Source organism: Doryrhamphus excisus, linkage group LG15, assembly GCF_037039965.1.
Source record: "Doryrhamphus excisus strain RoL-2023G ecotype Guam linkage group LG15, RoL_Dexc_Guam_v1.1, whole genome shotgun sequence".
Taxonomy (NCBI): domain Eukaryota; kingdom Metazoa; phylum Chordata; class Actinopteri; order Syngnathiformes; family Syngnathidae; genus Doryrhamphus; species Doryrhamphus excisus.
This window is the reverse complement of record NC_136371.1, coordinates 793472-819773: the sequence shown is the minus strand read 5'-3', so window position 1 is coordinate 819773 and position 26302 is coordinate 793472. Positions and strand designations below refer to the sequence as shown.

The 26302-nt window shown below is 41.3% G+C and overlaps 2 protein-coding genes across 4 annotated transcripts in view; one reads left to right on the top strand and one right to left on the bottom strand.

Annotated features, from left to right (window-relative positions):
• The window catches only part of LOC131104027 (metabotropic glutamate receptor 7-like), a 130731-nt gene extending 111825 nt beyond the window's left edge, over window positions 1-18906 (bottom strand). For both annotated transcript variants that reach the window (XM_058050721.2, XM_078796808.1), the window contains exons 1-2: window positions 18611-18906; window positions 8706-8798 (exon numbers count right to left, since the gene is read on the bottom strand). The gene's annotated coding sequence lies outside the window, so the exon portion shown is untranslated. The remainder of the gene's footprint in view (window positions 1-8705; window positions 8799-18610) is intronic.
• Window positions 17950-21935, top strand: LOC131104029 (amphoterin-induced protein 3). Of its 2 annotated transcripts, XM_078796810.1 has the most exons (3): window positions 17950-18157; window positions 18316-18381; window positions 20114-21935. In XM_078796810.1, the coding sequence occupies exon 3, from the start codon at window positions 20160-20162 to the stop codon at window positions 21540-21542; it is 1383 nt and encodes a 460-aa protein (XP_078652936.1). In that variant the 5' UTR covers window positions 17950-18157; window positions 18316-18381; window positions 20114-20159; the 3' UTR covers window positions 21543-21935. The 2 variants fall into 2 exon arrangements, with proteins under 2 accessions (XP_078652936.1, XP_057906708.2); XM_058050725.2 differs by having other exon boundaries at window positions 17950-18381.
• Window positions 21936-26302: the final 4367 nt, after the last annotated feature.

Genomic DNA, 26302 nt, shown 5'->3' with positions numbered 1-26302 from the left:
TATCTGTACTGTACAGACTGAACTTGGAACTTAAACTAGGAAAATGCAACAAAATGGAGAGCATATTTAGGAGTCAAATTGGATGTTGAGTACTATAAATTTGTACATGTTGGTAGGTCTGCATTAAAATGAACCCCCCCGGGCCCCTGACAGTACACTTAGGGCTTAATATCCTTTTGAGCAACATAGTGTTAATTGCATTTTGCTGCCATTTCCGCAAATGCAATATTAATGTACAATTAAAGCAATTAATGTAAATTAATGTACAATGTACACACTAATGTATTCTACATTGGTTCTCATAAAGGGATAATCATGATACCAATATCAACCGATATCAGATTTTTAGGCTGATATGGGGCAATAATTATCGGTAGCTGATATTATGAATACATTGTTTCCTTTTCTGTGCATTGCAATGACAGAAAACGGGTTAATATGACCTAGCTAACAACATCATTGGGCCCTACCTTTTTTGAAGTACATTGGTAATAACGTTTAATACTTACAATATCTTGCCGTATTTTGATGATTTAAAACATTCTCCCATATAGGGGCATTGATTTAGCCCAGGAAACTAAGCTACTTCCTCAAACAACAGCAGCATACAAACATCGACGGCACTCCTCTGTCCACTCTCATTGGGATGGCTGTGTCTTCCAGCACAAGACTCGTGCTCTAGCCCTCAGGTAAAAAATGCTGACGGCAAACCAGCATCTTGTTGAGTATTTGTCGTGAAATTAAGAGCTTGAAAGCCACTATTCCGCTGATGTGAGCGGCTTGTGAGGTGTTGTGTTACTCTGCCAGATGAATATAGCTGTTAGCATGTTAGCTGCTACAATAACAATATAGCTGTAGTTTGGTTAATATACAAGTGAGTTATGTAAATGCAACACTATTGGTGTTTTTCGTTTTTTTTTTAAGGCTTTAGCGTCAAAAGCGGTACCTCCCATGATGTTCGTTTTTAGCGAGCTCAAGCTAACTCGTTTTATCTCACCAGAACGCACAGAAAAGGGAAAGAAAATATAAGGATTGTAAATGATGGGTGAAATTCCCAAAAAGTTCTCCTATTTGGAGAATATTACCGCATGTTGAAATAATGGTAACTATTTTTGACGAGTCGGATTCTTCTGACAGCCTCGTGCAAACCTGCACATACACGGCACAAGCTCTCCAAGAAATAAAAGCTCTTGAATCCACCGAGCTCCATTCAAACGTTCCCACAACTGAAGCAGAATAATAGCCCTATAATCTCACTCTGTTAAAACGCAAAAGTATAAAACCCCGTATGCAATAATTCACTTTGTTTGTTGAAAACTCGCCAAGTGGCAAAAAAGCAGCTGCTATCTCGGCAGTCTCAAGGGCCCAGTTAATTTTAGAAAGATAATCTCCTGCAATATGCTGGGGGATTAAGACGTGAAAAATCCCACCGTTGGAAGACGATAAAGCTGTGTAGCCGCGGATTGCGTGAAGCATCAAGTGCATTTTAGGAATGCTAATCAGTGTGACAATCAGCAAAAACAAACAGCAGTTGTTCAATGACATCTCTATGCAATTTGCCACCGCCCTTCTTACTGCAAGCCTTTAACCATGATTGTGGTGCTCAGTAGTTAATCCTTGACTCTATTAGTATCATCTCCTGTGGCTCTTTTGCACTACTTTCACAAATTACCTGCAGGAAGGGAATGCCACCATGAAGCAGGGAGAGAACAGTATGGCTTCATCAATGTCATTTGCATATGCAACGTAAAACTAATCCTCATCAGAGGGCGGTTCCCACCTCAGGCCCCTTTCTTGTCCTTTCCGTGCAATCCCGCTCTTACTAAATGATCCCTTGACAATATTCACCTTGCCACCGAGAACAAACGCGCTCCATCTTTTCGGGTACGGAAGCGAGACTGTGAGAATAAAGACTAAATGTTGGAGCGCAAACACAGTCTGGAAGGCAACCAAAAAGCAAGTTTTAGGTGCTCAACAATATGCTGATTTGGATGGATCGGGTTCTAAGACAGCAGGAGCACAGTTGGCTCAGCATGGCCAGCCATGGTTTTCATACACCCACCCGGGGGGAACAGTTGGGGTTCCCCTATTTATTTATAGTTGGAATTCAGAGTAACACACCGCACAGGAGCAAATAAAAAACAAACCGGTGTACCTGAAGCTAATCTGGTGATAGTGACGCAGAGTGGAAAATAAATGGCTTTCAAACAGCCCAGAAGGCCCCACATTGTGGAGACCGTATTTCAATTCTCACGACTCATTTCAGTATAAGATAAGGAAATTTCCATATTTAAAAAAAAATGGTGACATTTTTTCCGATGCAGCAATTGCAGAAGAGGAAACATCATAGGTGGGAAAGGCTGATAAGACGACAGCTGGGGTTGGAACGACTAGAAACCCAGTGTGAAATGAAGATGACAGAAATCAGCAAGGAAGGGATTTCTCCTACCCGTTTCTTTTCAAACATCCCCTATGCAAACATCCACAAACAGGATGAGGTTTGAACAGCGGTGACCTGCCTGCATTAGACTGCTGTTCCTCTTCATGCAGCTTTCTTTATGCTAATTTCTGCCCCTGGGTGCTGTTTGGCAGCCTCTCCTGGCCGCGGTTCATAAGAATCTCACCCTGTTTATAGACTATCAAATGGATTACAGACTCATTATAAGTAGTGTCGTGTGGTCATGGAGCCTTAAACCACATTTTTACTGTGTCATGAGGTGGTTTTTTTTGTTTTTTTGTATGTTTACGTGTATGTGTGTGCGTACAATGCGGGACGAAAGCAGCTGCACTGAGGGCATGGCTGATCCGCTTTAACCCGATGTCTCATTTCTGAAGTTGGAGCGAAGTGATTGGTCACTGACTTTAACCAACGCAGGGAATCACCTTGAAATAGATAGCAACAATAGATGCTAGCTATTTCCTTCTCTGTTTTAATGTAGCGTCCTGCAGGGATGAAGAGTGCCCTGCTAAGGTTTGTTGTTGTGATGTAATGCCACATGAAATTCTGAAGGTCTTGGCTCAGCAACGCCAAATATGAGACAGTTTAACATCAGCAGCCAATATGAATCTGCCGGTGGAAGATGATGGGAGAAGAAAGTAGTGTTATTTAGCTCGGAAATGACAACATTGACCGGAGTCTGGCTAAGTCAGATTGATGATCCATTTTTCCCGCCTCGGGGCCACGGTAATGTAAGGGTCTGGGATCCACCAGGGCTGTTGAGACAGATGGGACCTCGGCTGTTATGACCTTGTGGAGCTAATATTTCTCACGGGACTTGTCTGTTGCTTCATCATTAAAGGTGCCACGGCTATTAACATTGATATTAATATTTCAAAGGCAGTTTAATCAGACAGGACACAGTCCGGTTCGAACAAAGGCAAACCACAGCGGTGCAGTCCCAAGAACCAATCATTGGGGATAACACTAATACCCTCGTAATGCTTCATAATTGTCATCAATTAGTTATTTATTGACTCTTGATTGACAGTACACAACTTTGTACGGTCAGTAATAATAGCTAATAAGTGGGGGTGTTCCGTCATAGGCTATTTTGCCGATATCTGACGTCCAACTCTCAATTTTCGATTCCGATATCAACTGATACCGATATGTGTAACGCCACTTTTTCTTGCGTAAAACTGTTCTAAAGTAACAATACTCTTAATACTCTTAAATACAACATTCAGGCTAACTGTTCAGGAGTTAACAAACCGTATAAGAGATGATAATAAACTGCGTTTTCGCCCACTGCATATAAAGACTTATGTTTTGTGCCGCCAACTTTACAGGATAAACGGTGATTTATCTTTAAATGTCGACCATATGTGTTGGATCCAGAATCTGATCCGGAAGTGGAGACTGGACAGTCTGAAGAAACATTGGTAACTGGTAACTACAGGTGTGTAAAAAACCTGGGTAGGGCCACTAATTGTGATGGCAAAAGGTTATTAACAACCCCACTTCCGCTATGCTGAACAGAGAAGCGTTTTTGCTCCATGACGTACAAAGAATAAACAGTTAGGACGCTGATAAGTTGTTACTGACTGCTTGCCCTTTAGCAACATTGTCGGCTAGTCCAGCGGCATACTGGCCCATGTTCACAAAACAGTCCCTTGCCAGATTAAAATGACTTTCTTTTGCTGGTAGGGAATCAGGAACTCCAACCGCTTGAGCCTGATGGTGGCGTCTTCAGGAATTGTAAACAAATGTGGCTTTAACTTTCGAGGCATTGTTAGCAAGTAAACAGCAATTGGGGGAGGGCAAACTGTGACATCACAAAGGAACGATTTTACCATGCCTACCACGTAGCTTGGTGTAAATAAATCCCCCAAATTAGATTTCATCATAGATTTTCTGGTCACTGGTAAGCTACATGCGATGAGCATATACGTCCCTGCAGTGAAGCCATAGCCTGCGCATTAGTGCTGCAAAATGTGGTGTAAACAAAGAATAATACGAGTGTAGAGGTGACTATAGGGGTGTTACTTCATGTCTACAGGGCTCTAATAATAGTAAAAACTAGGAATGACCTCTATCTGTATCTGTTCAACTATCTAAATTTTCCGTATCCGTATCCGTACTCATCCAAGACAAGTAACTTTAGGCACAAACAGGAATAGAAGCCAGCTAAAAAAAACCTAATAAGTGGAGGCAGCGTGACCAACGCAACACTTGCCAATTGCACCACGTACGTGAATGAGACACCCCTTTAAACACGAATACGGATAATGATGAAATGTACTTGTTTCATACAATATGCATTATCCGTAACGAGTATCTAGCTCATCCTTAGTAAAAAACGGTATTTAAAAACTCATAAAAAGGTTTTGTATGCTCTGTTCCTCTATGGATCTAATATCAATTTCAGCAATTAACAACAAAGTATTGATGTTTTGCATTCAATTCATCATTGGACCCGTTGAGAACATTTGAGATGGCAGTTTATTCAATAACGTTGCATAATGTTCCTTTTACTTCTTGTGAGATTTTATGACCAAGTATAAATCTACTGACACTTGGAATGGATAGCGATGCTAAAGTGGGACTAGGAAATATGGCTGAGGAAGCAATCCAGTGGGTCACTGTTACTCATCCCCAGTAGGTAAAAGAGCGATAAGGATATAATCAAAACAGTGAGGCGAAGGCCAACTCCAGCCAGACTGCAATGACAGATGTGCTCCTACTTTTCTTCTCTGGAAGCTCTTCTCTATTATTTCATACACACTGACCAATTTTTTCTCTTCACACTGAAGAAATTAGTGTGTAGTAGGGTTGGGCGATATGGGCCTTAGCATATATTACGATATTTTGGGGCTGTATCATGATATGGTGAAAATTAATTAATATAGCATTTTAATCTATAATCTTAATGTCTTCTGGCACTGTGGCCCAATGAAGGTGAACTCCATATTCCAACTGCATATGTCGTCATTCTGCATTATATCACTCCTTACATCAAAGCGCTGAAGATGCTCATCCAACCCAAGTAGCGCTCGCAACCACGCTAGCATGCTAAACTAAGCTACCCCTGCTAGCTTCAATTCATGCTCCAAAGTTCTGACAGCCTGTTTATCGCCATAGTGAAAGCGGTCCGACGAGTAAATACTTCCCCAGATGAATGTTCCATGTAGCAAAGTCCGCTGCGGAGTGCAACTTGCTTCCGTTCATAAGTAATTTTCTTATCATTATTTATGGTAATGGTAATGGTAGGAAGGAGTAGGAAGAAGCAAAGCTTATTAAATCCTACCCCTCCATCTGGTACACTAACTGTTACATTTGTTCACTTCCTGCTTTCCATAATATAGTTTAAGTTTTTTTTTGTTTGTTTGTTTGTTTTTTAATAATGGACCTTGTACCGAAGTACTCGGTGATATGAGCATCCAATGCCATAATGGGTACCATAGTAAGTGTCAATATAGTGATATATATAGCACATCATGGCTGGTTCAAGACTCTTCATCCTTGGATTTAGCTGTTTGAAGATGAACTATATCAGCAAGTTGAAGTATTAGTGATTTTAGAAATAAGGAGTTAGTATGTTCTCTGTAGGCGGCATTATGAATTATCCTTACTGACCTTTTTTGCAGTACATTTAGTGAGTGAAGATTGCATTTATAGTTATTACCCAATATTTCCACACAATAAGTAAGATATGGTAGAACCACAGAGTGATTTCTGATTGAGAACAAATTTTGCTTTGTTCAATACTGAAATATTTCTGGCCACCTTATGTTGTATATTTGTAATATGAGGTTTCCAGCTCATATTTTCATCTTTATTTTCATATAAAAAGTATTGCCCAACCGTAGCCCACATTCCGCTAGATAATTCATCTGTTGAAATGTGGTTACATTTTTAAACCTTTCTGTTATATTTATTTATTTTTTAAAACCATAAGCACCCCCCAAATGTACCACATCGTAGACAACTCTCAGTGGGTGGTAACAGTTGAGTGATCATTCAAAACAGAGGAAATCCAAACCCCTGAGCCTCCAGCGGCTCCCCAAGCAGACTCGGTCCCTGATGTTTGCAGAGTTTATGATTTGTTCTGGATTGTAAGCAATAAGTAAAACCTCCCTGTGGCCTTGTAGCCAGATTGGATTGCAAAAACATGTTGCACCTGATGTAACTCGAGTGGGAAGTGGCGGCACTCTCTGCTTTCCCTGTCCGATGGGCATAACTGAAAAAAATCACTGTCCTCTTATGAACGCCACCAGTCGACTAATTGGGGCAATGGCTGAACTGATGAGACAACAAATTCTCATTTCTGACATATTTTTGTATTTTGTCATTGTGGTACCATATCCTGAGACCCATAACATTTTTGGAATTGATTAATTGGATGTACATTACATACTTCTTATGGGAAAACTTTATTTGGTTAGCATCCGTTTCAGTTAGAGTCAGATCTTCTGGAACAAATGAAATGATTCAATACTAAAGATGTATTTTTATGTTTTTATAAACCAGAACAGGCTGCACGGCGGTCCAGTGGTTAGCACGCAGACCTCACAGCTAGGAAACCAGGGTTCAATTCCACCCTCGGTGGAGTTTGCATGTTCTCCCTGTGTCTCCGGTTTCCTCCCACATTTCAAAAACATGCTAGGTTAATTGGCCACTCAAATTGTCCATAGGTATGAATGTGACAGATGTGACTTTTTTAGCTAATTGGTTATTTTTAGCCTTATGCATTATTTTAGCTGTTTGAAGATGAACTATATCAGCAAGTTGAAGTATTTGTGATTTTAAAAATAAGGAGTTAGTATGTTCTCTGTAGGCGGCATTATGAATTATCCCTACTGGCCTTTTTTGCAGTACTTGCAGTGCTTTTATAGTTATTAGCACATATTTCAGGTCCAGGGTGTACCCCACCCAAAGACAGCTGGCATAAGCTCCAGCACCCCCCACGACCCTGGTGAGGATTAGCGGTAGAAAATGAATGAATGAATGAATAAACCAGAATAGCTGACCCCAAAGACGTATTTATATCTTTTACATTTTTTTGCACGAGAGGTAAAAAGAGGTGATGATGCAGTTCACAGCAAAAGATGTTAGACCAGTTTCAAGCCATAAAAACATCCACAAGGAGACTTGCACTGCACTGTATACATACATTCTATATGGCATGTACAGTGTTAACCAGTATGTCCACTTGTCTCCTTATGCTGGTAAGACTCTAATAACGGTGCAACGGAAAAATAATACACACAATATGCAAAGAATGTTCGCATTACGAGACTGTTTTCTTATCTCTGCTGCTCCTTCTATCAAACAACAAGATGATTCAAATGTTCCCAGCTTCCCACTTACATGAAAGCGTAATGACCCAGTAAACCCACAGGGAACATTAAAATATCATCTAATTCTCCTGGAGCCTTTCCAGACTTGACTGAAAGAACGTGCACTACATCTAAACCGCATACCGTATGTATACCAGTTGACAATGTAGTCGTTTCCTTAAATACATCCCTTGCACCTTGAGACACCTTGAGGCATTCAAGCCGCATTGGCATTTTCATTGTAGCACATCTGCAATAATTAACGAGCTAACTCTTTTTAAAAATTGAGATTGGTAATAGAGATGAGGACAGCATCATTGAATTGCATTCATTAAATTGACTTTCCTCAGCGTGTCATCTTAAATTGCTAAGCAGGACTGAGGAAAGGTCAATGTGATCATTATATCATTTAGCAGGAGAACAATTATGGGATGGTCTATTAAGAGCAGTGGCACCTTATTTTCCGTGGTCGTAACCTGTTCAAAATATTAAGTTTTTGTTCGTGGCTATTGTAAAAATACACAAAAAGTACAGTACACATTTATATTCCTTATCAGCCACACTGCAAATTTAGTTCAAATCCAATCCAATTCCAGTGCCACTCAATTAACTGCACTGAAGGCATGGCTAAACCTGCGAATGGCTCAGGAAGACTGCAAGCCTCAGCACTGAATAGCGCCATGATTAAAGTCAGTCTATTTGATTGATTGGGAGACAACCCGGCACCTTTCCTGCTCCTCACGCTTCTCCATCTGCAAAAGTGGTGAAAACGCCTCCCTTGACCATGTCCGGGCAATTTGGAAGGATGGGGCCTCTCCTGTTTCACTCGGCCAATCTGGCCATGCTCGGTTACCTCATCTTATCAGTTGGGAAAGTGTTTGTGCTTGGCGCGCCAGAGGAGGCAGCCGCAAGTTCAATTGAGTTACCTGTTCAGAGATGGTTTCATTGGATGGCCACGTAGATTCTTGATGGAACCTCTAACTGCTCGTCACTGTTCCCCTCGTCCCCTCGTGTTCAACCTGTGTGGAGAGCACAAACATGGCCATGTTTCTTTATACGACTCAACTCTGGAGTGCAATCACGTATACCAAAGTCAATGTTTTCTTGCATATGCTGTAAATAGGGCGGCACGGCGGTCGAGTGGTTAGCGCGTGGTTAGCTCACAGCTAGGAGACCAGGGTTCAATTCCACCCTCGGCCATCTCTGTGTGGAGTTTGCATGTTTTCCAGGTACTCCGGTTTCCTCCCACATTCCAAAAACATGCTAGGTTAATTGGCCACTCCAAATTGTCCATAGGTGTGAATGTGAGTGTGAATGGTTGTTTGTCTATATGTGCCTTGTGATTGGCTGGCCACCAGTCCAGGGTGTACCCCGCCTCTCGCCCCAAGACAGCTGGGATAGGCTCCAGCACCGCCGTGACCCTCGTGAGGAAAAGCGGTAGAAAATGAATGAATGAATGTTTTCTACTGACAGACACTTCAGTTTATCATTTATCACAATCAAAGCCGTGATTAACAGAAGCTAAAAAAATAGAAATAGATGAGAGAAAGCACTGTGGTCCCCGATGAGAAGCACGTTCATTAGCATCTGGAGATAAGTCAAGTCAAAAGCTATTAAAAGGTCATTAAAAGAATTGACGGAATGAAATTGGCAAGAACAATTAAACAATTATACCACACCAAAACAATATGGTCATACAAACCTCTTCAAATGCAATAAAATGCTTGTGTTTAAAAAGTAATGTGCAATGATTAATGGTGGCCAAGTGGTTAGCGCGTATGGATGGATTCTAGAAATAAAGAATTTGTGTCACATTTCTAGTGCTGCCTCTTTGTTTTGTTTAATTCCCTGCCTTCTCCTGGCCTTTGTTATATTTTTTCCTTTTTTGCAGATATCCCTGAGCGGGCTGGAGGCAGGAAGACCAGGCACACCTGAGGCTTGTTACTCATCCTCCCATTTCAGCTGACTGCTTGCAGCCAGACGTGCTGGTTCTTCGTTTCAGACGCGTGCTTGTCACTCCATGCTTGGATCACTCCTACGCCTTCTGTAAACTTTTGAGTCTTTGTTGTCTCCTGCTAGGTTAGCAAAACACTTTCTAACCGTCCGGCCAGCTCTATTACGCTCACTTTTCTACACTTTGTATTGAGTCATGAACTCCTATAGAGCAGCTACACGCAATAACCCACACAGAAAACCTTTTAGATTTTGAAGAATCTGCACCTATTCCAGCTTTGATTTGTGCTTCCTGCCAAAACGGTCTGTTTTAATTTATTCCACCAACGGGCATGCCCACTCTGCTGTGATGGGTCACACGCCCAAAGGAAGCCCGCCCCTCTGTGACGTTTTACCACACCTTTTCAAACCGAGCGTCTTGAGCCATGCCAAACTTCTTTTAAGGCTCACTTCATAAAGTGAATTTTAGGCGTAGCTTGTAGCTTGTATTTTATTCTGGAATACTGTGCCTGTTGTGGGGAGAACATACAAACCACACAGACAAGCAGGCCTGCATGCTAACCACTCGGACACTGTGGCCTTTATTTATTTGAGTTTTATTTTATTTGTTTAGTTTATTTGAATTTGAATAAAATCATATGGGATTTTTTTTTATGAGAATAAATTGGAAGTCGTATTTGTAATCATGGGTCATGATTTGTTTTTATTTTTAGTGACCCATGTCAATCCAAGTCAATAACTTTGAGTTAGCAGAGGTAAAACCAACATTTGGAATATGAGCAATACAGAAGGTCACTTTCACATCGTTGGGTATTTCAGATGATTTGTGAACATGAGGTTAGCCAATAATAAGATAATGAATCACTTTATGGTTGTGATTTATCTGTAATCGCTATATTACGTCCATTCATCGCTATTGATTTTGACATAATGGATTTTATAAGATATGTCAATCCACTATGAGTGATATGGAGGGGGAATTGGCTCGTGTCTCGTCTGTCTTTGTAGATAACAGCAGACGATGACGGACGAGTCAAGAGGAGAGGTGGTGTGAAGAAGTGATTTGGGTAGATTGGAGGTGATAGCATAAATGGAATGAGGTGATTAGGAGGTGGGATGGAAAAGGAGCAGGAGGTAGGTTTCATTGGTGTGAAGGGAGGTGGGAGCACACGGGAGATATAGTGTAAGAGCTGAGAAGAAGGATGGCGAGCGCCAGGGTAAAAAAAAAAGGAATGGCAAGGACAGGAAAGGATATCAGACAAAAAGCGGCAGACAGTCCGCCACCCCACAGTCACATCACACAATTTACTATGTTCTGCCTCATAATGTTTTATAGCACAATCGCTGATATCACAGTAGTCAGTAGTGATCTAATTTCACAACTCATATCCTTCAGTAATGTGAACACAAAGGGAGAGGCAGAACCATTAGTGGCGTCCAGTGCTCATCTGCTGCTACTCATGCATAATTGGCTTCCATGGAAGGAGGCAAAAAAGGGTAAACAGCAAGCGATCATATTAACTCCACAAAGTCCGAAGTGAAATTGGCTAACAATCACAGCAAATGATAAAGGAAGATGGGTTTGAATTCTAATCAAGCTCATTTCTGCGATTGTACATAATAAATAGGAAACATTTATTTCCCCATGTGTCAAAACATAAAGGAAAAAATACATTCACATACACGACATAAAATCTGATTAGGATCATATAACAGCCATCCAATGAACCAACCTTCACGAGGTTGTTAACGTTCACTTTTATTTGAAAGGGGAGTTGATTTTTTGTATTTATAGCTAAGTGATTATTTCTCCCCTCTACGTTAAGGGAGCAATAAAGCTCTACTTCCATATTTTTGCAGTCATGAAATCCAGTGACTCAATTGATGTGTCAACAAGGTAAATTACATTAACCCTTACATGCACGAGTGACTGGACCCTACACTCTTCCATAAGTGGGTCAAAAATCACCCAATCAATGTGTTTTTATGCCAATTTTGCCATTTTGGTTAGGAATAATCACTTGTATGATATTTAGTATTATATTTAGGACCACACAAGAATGATTTCATGTTAGAAACATCTTAATTTTTCACTTTTTTTCATCTTAGTAAAAGAAAATGACCCCGTACAACAATAGAAAATGTGAGGATCCATTGTGTGTTGCATAAAGGTAAGTTAAAAAAAAGGAATACCTGGAATATGAAATGATAACAATTTTTCATTACAAAGATATTTCAAGAAAACAACCTCACCAGGTCATTTTTGACCCACTTATGGAAGGTTGGGGTAGTAACACAAAAACAAAAAATTCTTAAAATGTATAAAAGATAAGTTAAAAATGTGAACGGCATGATATCAAAAACATGTTTTTTGATGAATAAAGTGATGAAAAAAAATGTCATTATGAAGAAACAACCTTCAAAGAAAACAACCTGACCGGGTCATTTTTGACCCACTTATGCATCTCAGGGTTAAACCATCCTTCCAATGTATGATAGGTGGAGGTGGGGGGGGGGGGTACATTGTTAAGTGTAAGGGGCATTCCCAGACCACTAGATGGCGTGCTTTCCTCTTTACACTTGAGCTGTCCACCAGACAGAATGACACAGAAAAGCTATTGTAGCTGTATGTGTGACTGACATGCAGCACATAAAAATCCCAGTTTCAGTTTTTTGGGGGAATTATTTCCCTGCTCCTGAAGCTCCTTTTCAACGGATAGCTCATCAAGACAGTAGATTTACCGAGGGAGAGAAAAAGTGAAATAAAACTCAAGTCTTCTGAATCTTTATCTAGACACTGACTCGTTCATATTTTGAAAGGCCGAGCGCCATCGGTGATATTGAAACGCATAATAAATAGTGAATAGGGTGGTCGTTTTCAGGTTCAAGGATTCACAAGTGGCAGATAAAAACAACAAGCGATGCCATCAGTGGGAGGTTTGCTGCCAGGAGCTTTAGTGCTTTAGTATTCATTCTCTAAACAAATTAGCAGCTGCCATTGTGTGTTTCTAAGTTTTCAAGTTCAGTTGAAATGAAAACATAATAATTAAGCTCATGTATTTGGCTACCTTACGTCTAAATGTGCAGGATAAATAATGGCAATATTCACACAACTTGACAAAATATCCTTGCATCTGAGACATCATATGTGTGAGCTTCACTGCTTCTCAAGGGCAAGATAAGAGCATACTTTTCTCTCAGCTGCTGTGTGTTCCTTTTCTTTCTCCCTCCCTCTCTCTCGCTCTCATCCTCATCTGTAGCAGATGGTGAAGACAAATCACTTTCTGCTGGGGGGCTGTAAGCATTGAGGTCAAGGTTTAAGGTTTGAGGTCCGCTGATAACCTGGTGATTTGGTGGAACGACATTGCACACAGTCTGTCTCATTAAATAAATACAAAAGATTACAGCAACATTTACCGATACCTAGATTCATTGTGTGAATGCCCTCAAAGGGCTGATGTATTCGAGCATCAAATCATTTCAGTTTTTTCAAAAAGTTCCCAGATTTTCCAAAAATCCCCACTGAATTTTCCCATAGAAAATGAACGGGCCATTTAAAAAATTTCTCAACCAATTCAGATCACATCCAAGACAAATGGCGCTAAACACTGGTGAATTTGTTTTTCATCATTTTCAAACATACAAATAGCTAAATATACAAAGATATTCAAATTATGAATGTAATACTGTCAATTGGTAACTACTGTAGGTGTCAGTATTTGTTGGCTGAAACACTTGATTTCTGGAACAACAGGCTTTTATTGCAGGTTGAAATGATCCCACAATAATAATAACATCCATCCGTCTTCTGTTTATTCTCTCACAAGGGTCACGGGCATGCTGGAGCCTATCCCAGCTGTTTTTGGGCGAGAGGCGGGTACACCCTGGACTAACATCATAATAATAACAATAATAACATTGTTGTTTCATCTATAGAGGGCTATAATAGTGTTTTTTTACTCAGGTTTTCTATGCCATAATATGTGGGGAACCAATTAAGTCCAGGTGAGCAGGCTGCTGGTTCCCTTTTCTGAGGCGCTGGACAGTTTGCCAGAACCTCTTCAAGGCCGACCAGAAGTCATGCTCCATGGCCTCACCGAGGAGTCCCACAAGCTCAATAATACGCCTTCTTCAGCTTGATGGCGACTCTGACCTCTGGCGTCCATCTGCCACCGCGACTGGCACCGACCGCCTTGCGGCCGCAGGTCCAATCGGTTGCCTCAGCAATGGAGGCCCGGAATATGGCCCATTTGGACTCAATGTCCCCAAGTTGCTCAACCCGAAGGCGTAGGGAAATGACCCTCCCGTTCGCTGACTATCGTAATGTCTCTCTGATGTACTCGTTCCTGATCCTATCCATCCTGGTCACTCCCAATGAGAACGTCAGCATCCTCATCTCTGCTTCCTGTCTTTTCCTCAACGGTACTGTCTCTAGACCAAACAACATGGCTGGTGTCACCACCGTTTTGTATACCTAAAGTCGTGGTGTATAATAAATGTTTCTGGAACATTATTTGTTGGCAACATGCTGACAAACACAAAGTGGCAGGCGCCATGATCCAAGCCATTGTGTAGTGTGACAGTAAGCAGGCACGCTTAAGGCAGCTTCAGGATTAGCAAATTCAGCAACTTCTACTTCAGAAAACGTTAAAATGATTAAGCATACAGAAAATACATTTAGAATACATTTCATTGGACAAATATTAATATTTGTTTTATGTTTTTGTTCATGACTGCTCTGACTCTACTGACTAAATGAATGAAGTATTCTGTAACCATATTATTCAACACATCCGAAAAGGAGTAGGAAGAAGCATAAGCTAATCCTACCCCTTTTCCATGTTTCAGCAACCTACTTGCCAGGCAAGTAATTTGCACAGGGGATACAAGGGTCTGACACCCCCCCCCCCCAAAAAAAAGATCAGATCCAGCCAATATAACCCCCCGAATATAATCAAATCATTACGATTTGATCAAAATATTCATTATGTTGCATTAATATCTTATTGATTGACTTTATTGATATCTTTTGCCAGCAAAACAGTAGCTCTCCCAATCCACTTTCTCAGCCAATTATTCACTTTGCTGAAGGTTTGCCATGGATTGGGACAGCAGAACCACAGAAACATGAAAAGAGTATTAAAAACATGAAAAGGCGAACAGACTAAAAAATGGCAAACACGATGTTGGGGATTGGTCTTACGTGTTTTTCACGGTAGACTGATCGTACCGTGGCTGTTTTCCACATAAGACATCATCTCAGCAGTGAAGGTATTTTACGGGTCAAATCACAGCTTGGCCTACACAGAAGCTAGGTATGGAACAGTAACCATGGTGATGACGGACGCTCCTTCAAGTGACATGATGTACCAGTCCTGCTGCAGCACAAGGGGAGAGAAGAGTAGAGCGACTTCATGTTGTGTATCTGGACAAGATTGAAATACCTAAATGTATTTGCTTCAATTCGGCTCTGGTGTCACTCGTCACGAGTCGGGCTGTTAGCACAACCAATGGTAGACCCACAGGTACGCCCTCGCTACTTGCTGATGATATCTTCACTTACTGTTACATTACCATATATATAGTATGTATATTGTAGCGGCCTTGATGTCTTCTTCTTTGCATGTTGTGTTCTGGAGTGTCTGACCGTTTTGGGTGGCCGTGAATGCACCAGGGGTGTAGGTGTTTTGTTTTTGGGAGTGAGTTGAGGTTGTGATCGGGTGCTTTTTCATGGCGTGGTTACGATCAACAGTAGCCATTATTGTGTGCAATAAGAAGCTTGTTATCGTGTTTTTGCCCACAGTCTTGTGACTGAATTAGCTACGACGCTGCCCTGGTGTCAGAAGTTAAAACACTGGATGGCATGGAGGTGGAGGCTCAACGTGGTGACGGCGGCGGCCGCCCCGAAAGTGAAGGCAGCACACGGTGGATGCTATTGGCGCTAGGTGATGACGTGGGGTGGTCATCAGTTCCATGTCCTCTGCTTCGACCTTTGCAAAGCAACAGCTACATTTGAAAGTTTCATGGAAAAGGCGCTGTCGGATATGTCTCAAGAGGAATGTGTGGACCACTTCTACTTCCCCAGAGGGGAGTGAATGTGGTGAATGGGCTAGTTGAGCGGTTCTACAGAACCCTTGCAAAGCAACTCGTCATCCTCACAGAAGAGCATCAGAGCATCATCATATGTCGCAAAAACAGACCTTAGTTATCCCTAAACATATTAGGAATGTGTACATGTCCTCTGGACACCTCGCTGTAAAACAAGATTCAATATCTGAGGCATGCAAGCCTCCATCAGGCGTCCTCAGCGGAATGAGTAAGTCCCGCCAGTGAGGGGGTAGCAGCTTATTTCTTATTGGCCCACGACATTTAACAACATAAGCCAACATCAAAAAAGGGGGGAAAGGAGCAAAAGGATGTACAGTAATGTAACCAGAAAAAGCTGAAGTATTGACAAATAACTTACAATAACAAAAAGCTGACACTTTGTTTTTAAATATGTATATACATATAATCATCTTTTTTTGCCTTTTTACTGAGTATACAGTCTTTGATTTTTCAGTTTGTGACCCTCAGGGGAAAATTTTTTGGATATCCCCCACCTTACTTTGATTATTGTATAAATGGAAGCAATCAACTAAAATGTACATTTAATTAAATACGTATGCACTCAGTGTTTTGCATTGCTTTGCTGTTCATTCTTTAAAGGAAATGATTCCTGAGTACAATGACTAATTATTGCATTTGGAATTGAGAAATATCTTCCAGTGCAGAAGTCAATACTGAAAATAATGAGGCAGCAAAACAAGAACAGGATGAGAAGATGTAAACATTCCCCTGCACAGTAAAAAAATACCGCTATGGAGATCATAAAGCTGCAGATTCAGAGCATCAAACACTGAAATTGTCCAGGTTATGCAGATGAACACATGCATCTGATGTGATTATATTCCTTGGGCTGTGAAGCCCATTCAATGAACAGGAGTGTTATATAATACATTGAAGCAATCAATGAAGCATGAATATTTAAAAAGCTGTACAGCTATCCATACTGTGGGACTAAGTTCAATTTACAGGCCATTAGAAATCATAGATACATTTATATGCATTTCGTGCAGAAAATAAACATTACTCCTACAAGGAGAGTGTGTTGGGAATCATTCTCAAACATATTTCCAATGTACACGTGGGTGTATAAATTCCTTACATGTTCCAGCCAAGCTGTTGACTCGCCTTGGGACAAGACTGCGTGAAAAGCCACAATGCCAACCCGGATGGTGTGTTTATTTGAACACAAATACATCCAAATGTGCATTTGTAGCCTTAATCCTGCTCTTAAAACAACACGGAGCACCACTGATCGCACGCCACCTAACATTCTCCATCAATGTCCACATCTGCTCCGAGCAGTGATCTCCATTCAAAAAGCCTGAAAACCACAGTGAACAGGTTTCGGTGTGTGAGCTGGAGTCAGTCAAAGCTCCCAGCACTCACAGAGATGGGTGTTGGAGGGGGTGCGGGGGATTTGGGGGGTGTACAGCATTGAGGAGGTGGCTGCTAGAAGGCAAAGATAATTCACTGTGACAGAAATCAGAGCTGTCAGGACCACCATGACCAAGCAACATGGGCAGAAAATATCTAGTCAAACCCACGGTGGAAGTCAGGGAAGGCGGGAAGGATGTGGGGGCTCAGAAAGAAAGAAAAATATACACTCTTTAAGACATTTCATGTGTGTGTGTGTGAGATTGTGGCTGTGTGAGTCTGTCAGGTATAAGCGCTATCCAGTTGACACATCTAAAAAAGAAAGGACAGTCAGGAGAGAAGCTTCCAATTAATCAAACCAAGACAAATGGCGGAGGTGGTAAACTAATCTATATTACTACAACAATTCAACAAAGACCAAGCTGGCATAGCTAGGTTTCTTTCCTCAAGGATTACAAATGAGAGGTAAACATACAATATTCTAGAGTAATTTTTAACAGTTCGACGCAATCCTTTTGTAAGCAAAATACTGAAATTTTAATGAAGCTGAATATTAATAGAACATGGCGAGAAAGCTGATACTTTTGAACCGGTGAGAGCAGGCCACAGAGGCATCATTACTCAATGACGACAGAAGGAGACACAAGGCTGGTCCTAAATGATACGTGGTGGAAGAGGAGGAGGAGGCGGAGGAGGAGGGGATTGTGGGAGATTAAGAGAGCTGTTTGTTATACACCACAAAGCACCGCAGGATGTTTGGTGAGCTGCAGTCTTGTATGGGACGAGGAGAGAGCCAGTAGGAGGACCTTAAACTTGGCTGAGAAGATAGGCGACAGCAATGAAATTGTTCTTCGACTGCCTCGGGATTGAGGCTCTGAGAAGCAGATAAAAACTTGTTGGCATTCAATGAAGGATACTACTTCATAAAAGAAAAAAAGCTGTAGTAAGTTTTTACTTTCATGTCAATAGGCGGTTTATTTTGGGTCCATGGTTCTGGTGGTCTTTTCAAAATCCAATTTTGTAGGAATGAGTGCGGCAAAACTGACATTTTGCACCTTTTGCTAAATTTCCTACCATCAAGAGCATCATTATTACTTGCAGGAAGTGCTGATGATGTTCAACTTTAAGTCATCTGATACCAGCTGAGAAGACTTCTTCTCCTCTAAGGTAAATATGTTTAAATACTTGTATGACATGACGAAGGCTAAATGCACTGCTGCAAGAACAAAAAAAATCATCAGCAAAATGACACAAATTGCTGCATTGAACTTGAAATACACACATTTGCTCTCTGAGTATCTGAATGCGTTTTATTTAGTTCAAGTCAAAGGCCTCAAATGGCCGTCATAAAAAGATGATGTTTACTAGGGTAATGATACAGAAAGGGTATACGTACCTCCACAAGCCCAGGTAGCGTGACTAAAAGTGGACAAAATGGCGAGGCATTCGGCATGGAAGCAGAGCTCTAGGTGGACGAAAACAGTGCAGCCCAGCCTTTGGCTAACTCTTGAGCCAATGTTACAGGTCTCAGCGTGGAATCCCATGAAGGGATTAGAGTTCAACTGGTTGGAGTTTGTGATGGCCTGTTAAAAAGAGAATCAATAAATTAGACATGCATGTAATGTCTTCTCCATCAAGTCTCCTCAGCGGAATTGATTTAAATTCCATCGTTGACATAACAAACATTGACATAAAATCTTCCCTGCTGGAAAAAACAGCATTGACATGCATATGTTTTGTGTATAAGTTGTGTCTCCAGACCAGCATTACAATACACAGAGAAACACAACGTATGCTGGTCTATGCTGGTCATGCTAGTAGATGGTCTTCTGGTATATCACCACATATCCACATCACATTCCCCAAAAATAACTTTTTCTTACAAAAACGAGACACAATTTGCATTAATAACTATATCATATACTAAACATACTATACCACTACTCTACTAAATATTCCTTCATAGTGTATTTTCAACTATATATTAAACAAGCTAGCATATTGCTACTAATGTACTGTATTATGCACTGAGTGAATATATGCATTTTTTCCAGCTAACATTATTTCTATATGCACAAGTCACAAACATATAAACATCAATATTGCATCAAAGTTATCCTATATACAAATGTGTGTGTGTTATGGAGCCAAAATGATCATTTCTGTTCATCAGACACCAACTAGCGGGATCCGCCATTTTAAACAAAGAACAGACCGGAAGTATATATTCCGAAAAAAGCGGAAATATCAGCGTGTTCAAATACACCCACAAAACCACCTAAATCTTATCCAAACGTCGCAAAAACAGCCCTTAGTTGTCAACTAAGCTTATTAATAATGTGTACATGTTGTTTGTGACACTAAATGGACACCCACCTGTTAAAACAGTCATCAGGAAGTGAGCCGTGCACGAAATGTCAGAGGAATGAGGAAGTGCAATCAGTTATTTAGTGAGGGGGAATCGCTGCACTGCCTCCTAGTGGCAGAACTAGGAACGTCCCATTAAATATGATGTGTTTGGCAAAACAGCTGTTTCGATGAAAGTGCAATTTTGCTTATAAATACAATGTCCCAAACAAATCACAAATTTGCTGTTCTATTACTTCACAATGATATATATATTGTTAAATGTGACACTAATTTACTTTGTGGACTTTTACACAAAGCTTATGTAGCTGATAATACAGTATATTGACCCACACTGGATTGATTTTTGCATCTTTAATGTACAAAATGTATCAAACTAAATCTTAAAATGTTTCTGTATTCTATTTAGTTACGAATATAAGCAGATTTGTTCCGTTATTATACCGAAAATGGACTAAAATGTGACGTTAAAGCGTGAATATGGCGTACCATCACACCCCTCATGTTTACTGTTATTCTTATTCTTTTATAGAAACCTGGAAAAATTCCACACCTACAAGGTGCTGACCTCTAGAAAAATGATCCCTGGAGCGAATCCCATTCCTATTCTGGCGCTCTTCTATCTCCTCCACTCCAGTGAGGAGACCTGCCCATCCATGTGTCTCTGCACATCCGACACAGTGAGCTGCAGCTCCAGCGGTCTCACCAAGTTACCCAAGTTTCTGCCCAAGTTCTTTGTCACGCTGGATCTCAACCACAACCATATATCCTGGTTGGGTGCAGGTAGCTTCAGCAGGATGTCCAGACTGGAGAACCTCCGGATGGCCCACAACCAGATGACCAGCTTGACGTACGGGCTGTTTCAAAATGCCTCAAGTATAAGATATCTGGACCTGTCCTCCAACAAGCTCCAAGTGGTGGAGCAGCACTACTTCCAGGGACTGTGGAGGATGGAGGAGCTCATGCTCTTCAACAATAAAATCACACAGGTGGAAGCTGGCACACTGAGCGGTCTGAGCAGTCTGAAAAAAGCCTACTTCAGCCTCAACCAGCTCACCAATTTCCCCTTCTTCTCCATCCAAGACCACAGCCACCCTTTTCTGACCATGCTTGACCTCTCGTCCAATCGTATGACACGTCTGCCATGGGAGGATCTGAAAGCATTGCCGAGTTTAGTGCAGCGGGGGCTCTTTCTCCATAACAACTCTCTTATTTGCGATTGCTCCATGTACAGCGTATTCTGGCACTGGGATCTTAGAGGGTACGACACGCTGAGGGATTTCACGGAAGAACACATTTGCAGCATCTACGGGGACCCCCGTGCCTCCATCCAGTTCCTGCGACACACTCGCTTTTTCAACAACTGCACCGTGGAAGGAGCCGTCTCGCAGCCTGTAACTGTGCTCCTCTCTAAAGTGTTGGTTACAGAGGGACAAAGGGTCCGTCTGGATTGCCAAACATCCTTGAGTGGCGCCAATCTCTCATATGCTTGGCTTACCCCCAAACAGGGCGTCATCACCCAGTACAACATCAACGACACTCTAATGAGCATGTCTGCTAATGGTACCTTGGAGATGCAAGCCGCCAAGGTCAATGACTCAGGCCTGTATGTGTGTACGGCCGTGGATAGTATACAGGTACTGAATGCAACCAGAGAAATAAACGTGACCGTGCTCTTGCCTGCAGCAGAGTCCTTCAACACAGGTTACACAACACTGCTTGGCTGCGTGGTGACCATGATCCTCATCCTGGTGTACCTCTACCTAACACCGTGTCGATGCAGCTGCTGTAAGCAGCCCAAACCTCCAGTCATCCCGGTTGGGGCGTGTGACCCTGGCAACCTGACCTCGGTTTTCTCCCCCTGTACTGCAGATCAGCACAAAATCCACGGTAATAAGCATGTGGCGTTCATGCAGCCCATGTTGAGTGAGGAGGGACTCGAATGGACGAGTGAAAGTTGATGATGGTTCGTTCTTCATCGTTCACCCAAGTGTTGATTTCTCTTGTCAGACATCGGCTTTCTTTCCTGGATGTCTCCAACTGTTCAGAATCACAAGAGGATCTTTGCCTACAAATGTGCTTTCATCTTTTTACATGGTCACATAAGACCTTAGAACGCTGACCCTAACCTGCTAACCCTAACCCCTAACTTTAACTCTAACCCTAATCCTCTAAGCGTAACCATCTAACCCTAACTCTAACCCTAACCGTAACCCCTAGCCATCTAACCCTAACCCCCTAACCCTACCCTAACCCCAACCCTAGCCCTTAACCCTAACCTGCTAACCCTATCCCCTAACCTTAACTCTAACCCTAATCCCCTAACCGTAACCCCTAACCATCTAACCCTCACTCTAACCCTAACCCGCTAACCCCATCCCCTAACCCTAACCTGCTATACTACATCCCATAACCCTAATCCCGAACTATAACCCCTAACTCTAACCGTAACCATCTAACCCTAACTCTAACCCTCTAGCCCTTTCCCCTACCCGTGACCCCTAACCATCTAACCCGAACCCTAACCCAAACCCTAACCCTCTAACCCTATCCCCGAACCCTAACCCTCTAAACCTATCCCCTAACCGTAACCATCTAACCCTAACCCTCTAACCCGATCCCCTAACTCTAACCCCTAACCACGTAACCCTAAATTCACAGTGTCCTCTGCATATTATTACTTCCTAATTATGATTCTATTATTTATTTATTCATTTTCTACCGCTTATACTCACAAGGTCGCGGACATGCTGGAGCCTATCCCAGCTGTCTTCGGGCAGGAGGCGGGGTACACCCTGGGCTGGTATTATGGTATTATGGTATTATATTATTGTTAATCACGTATCCCAGCCATTGAATATGGCTCCACATAGAAACATGAACGTTAAGAACGCCAGAACGTTAAACAGTGGTCATTACTTTGTATAGATTTCCCTTCATAGACGCACACAGCAACAAAGGAGATAAAAGACATGATATGTTTGAGAGAACTCCATGAACAGAACACCAGAGTGCTGCATGAAAACATGAATCAATGACATGAAAGCTCAAGGAGGGTCCAATTGTCCGGAATCACAATCAAAAGAAACAAATCAATTCTTTTAGTCTAAGCCTCTATAATGTTTTTATCCCTTGATTTAATCTTAAAGCAAACACTTGATCAGGGATCAATGAGATTAGATGTAATCCTTGCTATATGTCAAAGAGGAGGCATGAGGCTCATGGAAGAAAATATTGCGGCATGGAAGCGGGCTTCTAATCATCCTGACACCTTAGTTAAAACTGTCCTTGTTTCCTGTTCATATTGTTCATGTGAAAAATTCATAAATTAAAATGACTTCAAGGGAAACTGCACTTTTTGGGGAGGAATTTTGCCCCTCATTCACAATATTTCATATTTATTACCCTTTTCTGTGCATTATAACACAAGAAAACTAGTTAATGTCAGCTAGCTTACAATGTTGTCATTGGGATACACATATTTTGGCTATGACCCCCCCCCCAAAAAAAACAACTAATAACTGTTGCATATACAAAATTTGATATATATATATATTGTGATCATGCATTAATAGTACACTGATGATAACATGTAATATTTGAAGTATCTTTCCATAGTTTGATGATTTAACACAATACCAAAACTTTTTTCTTGGTGCATTGATACATGATATATATGCTAGTATGCTAGTCCTTGGGATGGCTGTATCTTCCAGCAGCTAGCTTACAATGCTGTCATTGGGATACACTTATTTCGACTATGAAACCCAAAAAAAACAACAGTTATACATACAAAATTTGATATACATACTGTGATCATGCATTAACACGTACACTGAAGATAACATGTAATAGCTGAAGTATCTTGCCATTTAACACAATACCGAAACTTATTTTCTTACCGCATTGATACACGATATATGTGCTAGCATGCTAGTTCTTAGGATGGCTGTATCTTCCAGCAGCTAGCTTACAATGCTGTCATTTGGATACACTTATTTCGACTATGAAACCCCCCCAAAAAACCAACAGTTATACATACAAAATTTGATATACATGCTGTGATCATGCATTTACACGTACACAGATGATAACATGTAATTAGTTGAAGTATCTTGCCGTAGTTTGAGGATTTAACACAATACCGAAACTTATTTTCTTGGAGTATTGATACACAATATATATGCTAGTGTGCTAGTTCTTGGGATGGCTGTATCTTCCAGCACAAGACGTGTGCTCCAGTCCTCAGGTAAAAAAATGTTTAGTGCAATCGAGAGCTAGGTATCCAATCTTCCGCAAGGTGTCTTATTAGTTAGCTAGTATCAATCAGTATTTTAAAGTGCAGTTCCCCTTTAAAAATCAACCAACAAGCAAACTCTTTGTGATAGGTTTCATTGCTCTATTCAAATAATTTTTAAAATTTCTGTACTATAATGATATGTATGTATCACCAGCGTTATGACAATTGTTTTGATACTCAATAAACAACTGCTAACATAAACAAACATGAACATAAGGAGTAGCTACAGCATATCAGCGCAGAGTTTGTGTGGGTTTGTGTAGATGTGTCAATGACTGCCAGCCACATCCAAGGTTCAGTGATTGAGGTCCTGAGAAAAGTCAGCGTGGTATACAATTATATTTGATATGCATCAACGAGTAAGAGTATTTACAGCTGCTAAAACACACTGCACATTCATTCAAGCATGTGCACAAAATTAAGCATCCGACAGTCAAGTCCAGCCAATCTTTTGTCAGTGAGTGTTTGATCGCTACATTGTGCTAATGCAAACGCAAAATGGAACACAGCGGACAGGCGACTAATATTGACTCTCTGCAAATATTGAAGTATTCAGCCAAGCTATTATTTCATTGGTGTATTTTATATTTGAAATTGGGTCGGGAAAGATAATTCATTTCATTTGTATGAAAGTGTTTGTTTCAGCTACTGAATGTTGTCTCATTGTCATTCGGAAAAGCATTAGCATTGTTCCCTTGTTATAATAAAGTTGTCACATTCAAATCCATGACATTAAATTCATTTCAAACGTGATTTCTACATTATTACAAATACATAAGACATCATTATGATTTGTTATGTTGAAATAACGGGCAGCATCCCGGTCCCGTTATGTAATGTGTGTTGGACAGAGTTGTGCCAAACATTACATGGTGTGATGAGTCGGGGTTAGGCTGGAGTAGATTCACATGCGAGCAAAAACCAGGTGCTATGTTTCATTGTCCTTAAATCCCTCTAATCTGCCTCTGCTCTGTGGCACAGCACACACAGCTGGCTTGGGATTTATCCTTCCTGATTAACAGATGCGCTTCAACCTAAAGGATATGATGTAAGCAATTTTATCTGTTGGGCGCAGTGTAAACGGGGATGGGTGATCAACCCATGAGAACGTACACAGCGTTTCATTTAACCTTGCAACTACTTTCCCCGCGGTTACATTAGAACAAAAAAAAAAGGAGGCTCGAGAAAGATTACAATAGCACAGATGGGCGACTTTGGAGATAACTCTGCAAAGTGAGTGCAAAAAAAGCTTCTTAATGGATTTCATAAAGTAGCACGACAAAAAATGGTCATTTTACTGAACGTTTGCGTGTACTGACGTCTCACAAGTTTTTATAAGGAGACAGCAGCATCTGCTATTGTTGCGCTTTAGTACATCCATCCATTTTCAGGGGGATGCTGGAGCCCACCACAGCTGACTACACCCTTGGACTAGTGGCCAGCCAATCACAGGGCACATATAGACAAACAACCATTCACACTCACATTCATACCTATGGACAATTTGGAGTCGACAATTTTTGGACAACAGGTAAACTGTTCATTATGGTTCAATAAAATGTGTAAAAAATGTGTACAATCATGTCATATGTATTAATAGGCAGCAAAGTATTAAAGCGTAATCCCAAACGTGACCGCTAGATGTCACTATATCTCAACACGGTTGTTATGGAAAAGCCTATGAAGAGACAGTTGCTTCCTGTATTAAGATAGGAGCACATTTAATAAACCTTCCAGTATATTGTTCAACAAGACTCTGGTCTTTAAAGATGATGCAGCTCTGACTTAATCCTTTTTTTCTGTTGCAAAGTCTTGTCACACTGGTCAAAATAACAAAGTTAATATATATAAGTCAAATTAATATTGTAACGCCCCTGGTTGTGGTAAAGAAGAGACTCTCACGTCGCCGATACACTTCAGTTGCATTATTAATTATTAAAGCGGTTAACTCTGTAAACGATTGTTTACTCACACCAGGGCTGCTGTGGGTCACAACCCACGACAACACACCTACACTCGCCACTCCACTCCACGCCAAGCTGACACTCTCTGGCCCCGGCTACGGGTATGATGGTCCACCTCAGCCGGGCTGAACTCTCTGGAGAGTCCATCAGGCTTAATGTTTGGTGATCCAAGTCTGTAGGTTAGAGTGAAGTCAAATCCTGTGAGAAATAATTACCAGCGGGCTTGACGGGGAGTTGAGACGTTGGCCAGTTGAGATGGCCTTTAATTCTTGTCACTTGGAAATTGTGCAATCATCCGCCCATACAAATCCAATATACCACACAGTGAGACAAGGGGTGACAGGGCAGGATGATTGGGTGATGAAAGAGGGGTAGGAAGGGGAACACTAGGAGCTAGGAGAGGGAGGGGAAAATCAGCATACAGTTGCACAAGTAAACATATTGTTTACACAACATA